Source organism: Echiichthys vipera (genome assembly GCF_963691815.1).
Source record: "Echiichthys vipera genome assembly, chromosome: 17".
Classification (NCBI taxonomy): domain Eukaryota; kingdom Metazoa; phylum Chordata; class Actinopteri; order Perciformes; family Trachinidae; genus Echiichthys; species Echiichthys vipera.
The window spans coordinates 10,283,103-10,291,490 of NC_139842.1; the positions used below are offsets into that span (position 1 = coordinate 10,283,103).

At 41.8% G+C, this 8,388-nt stretch overlaps 1 protein-coding gene across 1 annotated transcript; it reads right to left on the reverse strand.

The window, feature by feature from the left end:
* Nucleotides 1-4,226: 4,226 nt before the first annotated feature.
* Nucleotides 4,227-8,104, reverse strand: tob1a (transducer of ERBB2, 1a). The gene is made up of 2 exons (XM_083931805.1): nt 7,854-8,104; nt 4,227-6,397 (listed from the first exon to the last, which is right to left on the reverse strand). The coding sequence occupies exon 2, from the start codon at nt 6,181-6,183 to the stop codon at nt 5,164-5,166; it is 1,020 nt and encodes a 339-aa protein (XP_083787931.1). The 5' UTR covers nt 6,184-6,397; nt 7,854-8,104; the 3' UTR covers nt 4,227-5,163.
* Between the last annotated feature and the right edge of the window lie 284 nt (nt 8,105-8,388).

Genomic DNA, 8,388 nt, shown 5'->3' on the forward strand with positions numbered 1-8,388 from the left:
TACGGGCTCTGTGCATTTCTCTGTCAATTGAGCATTTTGTGTTTCGCAATGTATAACACCTCAACTTGCTTTATAATAAAAGCAGACATGGAAATCTCACCTTTTACCTAGAATTTTAATGGTATTTCTGAATGCAACACACAGCGTGTTGAGATTTGCTATAACATTACTGACTCTCTTATCAAATCAGGAAGAGATAAAGACATGTGATGAGGACTAAATCCAACAATCCGATGTGAGATAAATCTTTATTTCTAACCGATAACACAGCACACGTGGATCTAGAAAAACCATAAAAGGCAGAGCCACAGTTGATTTGCATGTTACAAGGATTATGCAGGGCTGCTTTGTAACCAAGCTGGTTAGAGCTCTCTACCCACCCATGTAACTGCAAAGTATCATGGGGACCCAGTGGCAGGTATGGGAGTGCTGTGATGGACCACACTAGAAACCAAAGTACAACACCCCGAGAAGTGTGGTGAGGGAGGGGTTGTTTGTTTTCGGTTTCCTTCTGCAGATAAGAGCAGCTGCAGTTTAAAGGGCTGGGCGTGTGAGTGTCTGCTGGGGATATCTACAGTGTGCAAAGCAAACTGGACCACTCCCACTATGCATCTATCTGTGTGTGTGTGTGTGTGTGTGTGTGTGTGTGTGTGTGTGTGTGTGTGTGTGTGTGTGTGTGTGTGTGTGTGTGTGTGTGTGTGTGTGTGTGTGTGTGTGTGTGTGTGTGTGTGTGTGTGTGTGTGTGTGTGTGTGTGTGTGTGTGTGTGTGTGTGTGTGGCAGTGTTTACACAGCAGCACAGTAAAGTATGCATGAAAAGACAGACCTGATATGCAATGTATCTTGACCAGATCTAGTAGGAAAAATCCCCTCATAAAACTCCTTTAAACTCTTTGACTCCTTCAGAATACTACACGCATTAACCTTGTACGACTGAAGTTCGAGCTCTGTTTGAATAAACACAAGACAGTCGGCAGCTGCAGGGCATATTAGTGGAGAATATATTTGAGTGAACTGTAAATGTAAACGGTGTCTAGTCTGCCTACCAGCAATGGCTCATGTGTTCCAAATTGGCGTGTGAGCAACTGTTTAAAGCAACTGTGTCTGTACCCTTGACACTCACTTAAGCCTCAACCATGAGACCCGTCAACAAATGTTATCTTTCTCATTAATGCGAGCGAGCAGGCAAGGCGTTAACAAAGTCTTAGTTTCTTGGAAAACAGAACGTTTTCAGAAACAAAACCCAAACAGATATTCTATATTGTCTTGAAATGCTTTACTTTCCCCTGTGACATACAGATAAGCTGAAGTCATGTTCAGAGGAAAGCACAATTCCCTCAGGCTTATCATTGCTCAATCAGCTCCAGCGTGCTTCCAGAAATAGATGGGGCGAGGGGTTGGACTAAGGCAGGGGACTGAAAAGCCATTAACTGTTTTTTTTTGTTTTTTTGCTGAGGAGGGTGACATTACCATAAGGCCTTGTCGGCTGGCTGGTACCACAAGCTGAGCTGAGCTCCACCTGTTTTTATGACAGGCGGAGGGAAGGGCAGGGGGGATTGGGGGGGCCGAGGGGTGGGCTTGGCACCAGATGAGCATCAATGGCACTGGCAATGTTTCACTCTCACTCTTTCTCTTTTCCCAGTCACATTGCTCCATGCCTTTGCCATCAAGCTTCTGTCTCTCTGTGCTATTTTGCTCTCCCCCTCTCAAACTGGTCTCACTTCTCACTGGTATTCTTATTACCATTAATCATTTATGCATTCACATCCTCTATATCACGCTCTTGTCTTTTGTCTGTCAGTCTTTTCTTCCCTGCACTGTCCTTCAGTCACACCGGGGGACATAGACAGGGTTGGGAAGTGAAATTATTATATGAGACATACAAATTTATTCTAAAATTGCTACTTTCATTGCGTGGCAAACTTTGTGCATGTTATAATAATGTGCTCTGAGTAAAATAACCTGTGCCTGTTTCAGAAACGTTATATATAGTATTGATCAAGTGTAATCGGGTTACATTATTATCATAAAATACTCACGGTTCTAAAATGATAGGGGTCGGACCAGACAAATGTATTTAGCTTCTTACTACACATTTTCTGCTGTTCACAGCTATTATTGTTTTGTTTGTTTATATGTATATATATATATATATATATATATATATATAAAATGATCCATTATAATAGTCTAGAACATACTTTATTTCGAAGTATATATACAGTATATTCCAGACATAACCTCTCCAACCATGAAGGCTTTGTTGTTGTACTGTAATTTCAGCTTCATATCAATCTTAGTGACATACCAAATTGTATGATAATCTAATTTTAAATGAGTAGAGGAGAAGAAAAACTGATCTAGTGAATAGTGACTGTTCATGACTGCTGTATATTATAGTACAAGCTCCTTTCATTTATATCGACAGGACATCACTGGTCTCAGCCTTATATGTGCTTTTGCTTTTCGTCTTTTCTTACTCTCAAGGTCGCTTGGAGGCTTACAGTGCCGAGTTGTGATGTACAGAGGACCATAAACAAAAATAACGAACCGCCAGATGTGGGCAAAAAGTAATAATTCATCAAAGGTATTTTCAACAAATACAGTGTCACAGACCGAGATAAACAAACACACTCCCACCCGATTCTGTAGCACTCACAGTATCAGCAACTGAGATAAACCCCACACACACAGGCTGAACTTTACACAGCCTATCAAGCCCCAAGTGTATCAGGGGAGACGCAGACTGACAAGCGATGATGAGCTGGCCCCAGAAAGACCATAATATACCAGCAGGGTCAGGGTGATTTCAGGCACCCTGCGCTGCCATGATACAGTCCAAAAGAAACTTCTCATCACAAGCAACAGCAGTAACACCGCAAGGGTCTCAACTTCAAAAACTACAGCAGTGCAAGAAATTCCATTTTTACTCGGATACAGCAGAATGAGGCTTTTGCTGAAATTGCATATTACAAAAGCTACGATTTACCTTCAGACTTCACAAATTGACTTGGCTCTTCCACCCCCAGACAATGTAAGCTGCTAAAAATCCAAAGCTTAAGACGAACGTCATATATTTACATGTTGAAAAAAACACATTTGTAAAAGCAATTTTGCAAAGGTTGATATCTGAAATAACCAACACACTAAATGATTCACTAGATGGCTCCAAGTTTGAACCAGTTCAGGCCTGATTTCACTTTAGACATTGCACTTCTTTTCAGCCCCAGTATATTACATTACTTTCTTTGTATGCACATGCTTGGATCTCATTGCATAAAAAAGTACTGCCAGTTATCCATTAACAGGCCACATCCTTGAGGACACTGGGTGAAATGTAACTGACCAGCGTAGAGTTCAGCTACACTCTCCTGAACATGGTTTTCCAGCACTGCATGATGTTTTATTATTAAAGTTAATAAGTGATTCTGCAGACTCCCTAGAGAAAGGACTCTTCAATCTGGCCTCCCATGTACAAGGAGACGGAAGCGCTAGAGCTGGTAGCGATTCAGTATCTTTTATGAAAGCACTTCAGCAGATGCTTGGCTGCGATTCTCCCCTTAGAGGACGTCTGGCTAACCTGTCACCCACACAGTCTGATAATGCAAACTATTTTGTTTCCTCCCATGCCCAACTAAACATGAGACTTTCTTATGGGCAGAGTATATCTGTTATTCTGCCTATAGTAGCTGTGCAGCTTGTGTGTAGCACTGAAATGTGTTACATGAATCAGCAGCCTGTTAACTAAGAGCCTTGTCATACACATAAGGCCTTGTTTTAGTTCAGGAGGTTATCAGGCTCGACACGTCAAACCCCCAGTATCCTTATGTGTAATGACACTTGGTCCAAGGGCTACTGTTAGCCAACACAGCCTGCGTGGTGTGAACAAATGTTGTTGAAGGCTTGAGTTGAGACTTGTTTACCAATATGTCAATGTTACAGGCAGAGGATATGAAATCTGTCAATGTATGTAATATATCACCTAATCTAGCATAATTCATTTTGTAAGTGGACTGTGAAATCTGTTTACTGAGAACATACCACTGTACCAAACATGTGAACTACAAATGTGGGCGTATTTAAGAAAAACCTGATTGTTCTGACCTCAGGACAGAAAACTGGCTTTGTCCCGACATGTTTGGAAACCCTAAAATACTCCACATAACCTCCTTTTAAAACCTGCATCAACCAACTCAACCACAAAAAATGACAAACTGAACAAGTGTAATTATTTTCAAGCTTTTTAATACAAACTTAATAAACTATCAGTCCCTCTTAACATGTAAGACACTGACTCCAAATACTTTGTTATACCGTTTGTTTTATCAAGTATTGCACAATGTAGGTACAAAATTAATATACGATTACATTTTGTCCATAATATAGCAAAAATCTTTAAACTCTTAACAGAAAATACAACTCTTATGTTTTTCAAAAAAGCAAATATTCTTAAATCCCACCACTACGGAATATTCTGTACACAATCTTTAGAATAGTCAACGTTTTTTTTGTTTTTTTTTAAAGATGAATTCATTTTATAATTTCAATAAAAAAAGAAAACATAAAGTTGCTGCAGCCATCACAGATCACTGGAGTAGTAAAAAGATATAAATGCAATACCATGTCGTAGAAACAATAGATACTCTGATATTTTACAAACTCTGTTCCAAATTAAATTATACAATTAGAAAAAAGACCAGGAAATCCCACTTATTTATGCCAATTCTTTGAAAAAATTGGCGGTGTCCAGTTATGTTTAAATACTGAGAGAGGCCATGACTTGTGGTGGTGGTTTTTTTTTGTCTTTTTTTATATCTTAAAACAGTCACATATAAAAAAAATATTTTGTGCTTGGTTGGCAAAAGCAATAACAATGATGCATGTTGAATTTAGGTAACCAAGCTTGGACATCTTGTACTAAAGGTATATAACTCAAGGGGGCAAAGGAATTCACCCTCGGGCTCATGCTCTTAGACTCGTAACATAGATCTTACAGCTGACAAGTCACTTTTTCCTTTTATCCATGACATTCTGTTCTTGTTTACACTTTTTTTGACTTTTTTTTTTTTTTTTTTAATGTGCAATTGTGTTTGTTTTCCCCCTATCACATTATCTCTGGTCGTTTCTGTGTGAAGTAGTAGCTTAAGTAGTACCTTTTACATGTACTAGTTGGCCATAACTGGCTGGAATTGCTGGTTAGAATACTGCATGTTGTTCAAGCTGAAATTCAAGCCATCCATAAGGGACTTGTCGTTAAGGCCACCATAGGCCGCAAACATGTCAAAGGCATTGCTGTACTGCAGCGGGCTGAGGCTGAGCGAGCTGTCCCCAGGGAAGAGAGCGCTCTGGCTGCCTTGGCCCTGAAGGCTGGGGAACACAAACTCCTTGGCATTGGGGGACAGGGCTGAGGGCTTCTGGTGCTGCTGCTGCTGCACTCCTAGGCCCAACCCGTACAAAGAGTGCATGGAGGTGGAGATGGCTTTCTGTTTCAGGAGACTGTTCACATTCAGGCCCAGGTTGGTGGGAGAGTTACGTGCTGCCTTGTTTCCAGTACTATTGCCGCCATTGTTGTTGCGTCCGCTGCTCTTCATCTTAGTGGAGCCAAACTTGGTGGCGGCAAAGGTGGCTGTTGTGAAGGTTAAAGGCTGCGCGGAGCGGGGCATAAAGGTGGGGCTGACTGCTGCAGAGTGGCCAAAAGGAGGAGAGGGTGAGGTGGAGCCCGGAGATGTGTTCACAGGCTCACTGATGGGCATGAAGACCTGCGCATCAGGATTGAAACTGTTCTTGATCTCTTTGTCCAGATCGAGCCCACCATTACTAGCTCCGCTTTCATTGCTGTCATCGACATATAATACTTTGATGGGCCCCTTCTCTCCAATCTGATAGGACACCTCAAAGGGGTCAATCCACACGCTGAGGTCCTGGGGCAGGTTGTTGCGGACATCCTCAATGTCCAGCCCGCTCTCTTTGGCTGCCTTCTCCACCACAGGGTCCACCTTCTCCCCGACATGGATGCATCTGAATCCTGAACCCTTGTATGGCTTGTCTGGGTACCAGTGTCCCTCATATTTCTGCTTCAGCTGCCTCTCCAGCTCCTCGCCGAAAATGTTAACCCGCCGCCTTGGCAGCTTGTTATACAGGTACGAGATGATGAAGTTGAGAGCTACTTGGATTTCAAGCTGCATAGCTAACTGCCGACGTTTACCAGGTGCGTGAAGATTAGGTGTGTCTGACCTTGAATGTGTCCACTGGGTCTGCTTTGTTTATCCGTGGTTGGCAACACAGATGCTCTCCAGGCAGGATGGCGAAAGCAACCAGTATTTGGATAAAACAGGTTCAAAGCAAAAGTGCTGGTTTTGTAGAAGTGATGTCCTTCCACAGGGTGTGATGTTTTTTTTCCTGCAACAATGGGTGGAGAAAAAAATACTTATTAATCATTAATTTCATAATTGTTACAATCATTCACGAATAAATGTAAATATAAAAACCATTGCGTTAAATATATACAAGACCGATCAGTTAAGCCACTTGAGACCATTACTGCAGACTTTTTAGGCTAGCGGGAGTGCAAGCGAGTGTTCTTTAATTATTTACTGTCTGGGTACCAGAGCATGTTGCTGTTTTGACTGCTGTGAGCTCAAATGTCAAAAGTAGAATGTCACACACAACAGTCAACCAAAGCAGAGTTTCACTCAGATTAATGAGCAAATAGAGCAGAAATATCAACTAAGAGCACACTGATCTTGGATCAAGCTATATTTCTTGTTTATCTGGATTGTAGTATTCATGTAAATGTCAAAAATAGTGGGCAGTGAGCACGTTAACCTGGCACTAATACTCGGGAATCCTGTTACATAATAGGATAGCCTATGTACAGTAGCAGGCGAGAAACTAATGCGGGATTGTTGCATTCAATCAAGGGAAAGGGTAAACCTAACTGAGGAAATGCCTCGTCAATAATGGAGGACAAGTTAGCGAGGAGATGACTTAAGATGGATTTTTAAAGCGTACAGTCGTGTCATAGGGGCTGCTTTGATGTGCGTAGTTGAAGCGCTTCCTTCAGAAAGACAACAATGTCGAAATAAGACGTGGCAACACCAGTATATTTGGCAATTTTACCCAGAATATACGAAATACTTCAACGTTGAAACAAGGCGTTGGATAGAATGGAAATGTCAGAGTAGAAAAGCAAACTCAAACAAATAGTGCTGCAATAGTCCTCGCAAACGACAAGAGCCGAGTTAAAAAGGGATATCCTAGTGAGAGTGAATGTGACGCGGCTCTTTAAATACCAAAAAAGGTAATTTATATCTCCAAAAGTGGGAATAAAAAGAATCTGCACAGGGATATAACTGCAACACGTTGCCCATCGCGTGAAAAACGGAAGCCTAGAGGAGAGTCCCCACCGTTGCGAAATGGCCACAACAGGTCTTGATTCATCTCATCACTTCAGTAAAGTTAGAGAAATATTCTTGCAATTTCACAGAATACGCGACACGATAGCCATTAGTATGTGTACCAACACAACCAAAATGAGCAGATACAATTCAGTAGTGCGATATAAATGGCTACAGTTTAAATTCACGAGCACATCCGATGGATATTGAGTCTCTAAGGGGGATACATTTTTTGACCTTAAAGAAAAAAAGGACACACTACACACTTTTAGCTCACGCACGCGCTCACTTTCTCTCTCACACACGCACACACACACACACACACACACCCCTCCCTAAGTTCGTGGACTGACGCAGCAAATCAGCTTAGAAAGTATGGGGTACAGCTACAGCAAGCTACACACACTGATATCAAACACATGAAAAGTAACGGGAAGAAGTCAGCTGAAAATACTTACTTTTTCGTAAAAAATAAAGGTTATCAGTAGTTCAGAAGTACCGCTAGTTAGTGCAAATAGAAAAAAAATAAGTATAAATACTTCCTTCACATATATTATCAACGTTACAAAAAAGTATTCCAGTACATGTACATTTCGGAGGATTGGCGTTTGCTTCGGTTTCTGTTTTTAAGGTTATTTTGCGTTTTTTTTTCTCCTCTTTCAGCAGGCTTGCAGAGTAGCTCCCGCCTCGCCGGGAGTTTTTGCTACTTCGTCCCCCTCCTGCCACAGTGTTGCCTGTATTTATAGCTTTCCTCCGCCATGGACACTAGGTAGGCGGTGATGCTGTGTTTCAGAGGTCAAAACAATACGAGCGGCTGCGATTGGTCCAAAGTGAGAGTCTCGCCCCCAGAGTGGCGCCTGAGTCGTGCGCTGATTGGCTGATGTGAAACGTCAATCCGTGACATATGATTCTGTGGGAGAGACGCCTGTGATGAGCGCTTGCGTCAGAGATAACCTAGGTCTGTGCTGACAGCAGAAGGCTAAAGTAATTATT

Excerpts from the sequence above, each read along its gene's own strand:
- tob1a (XM_083931805.1), bottom strand. The coding sequence starts at position 6,183 with ATGCAGCTTGAAATCCAAGTAGCTCTCAACTTCATCATCTCGTACCTG.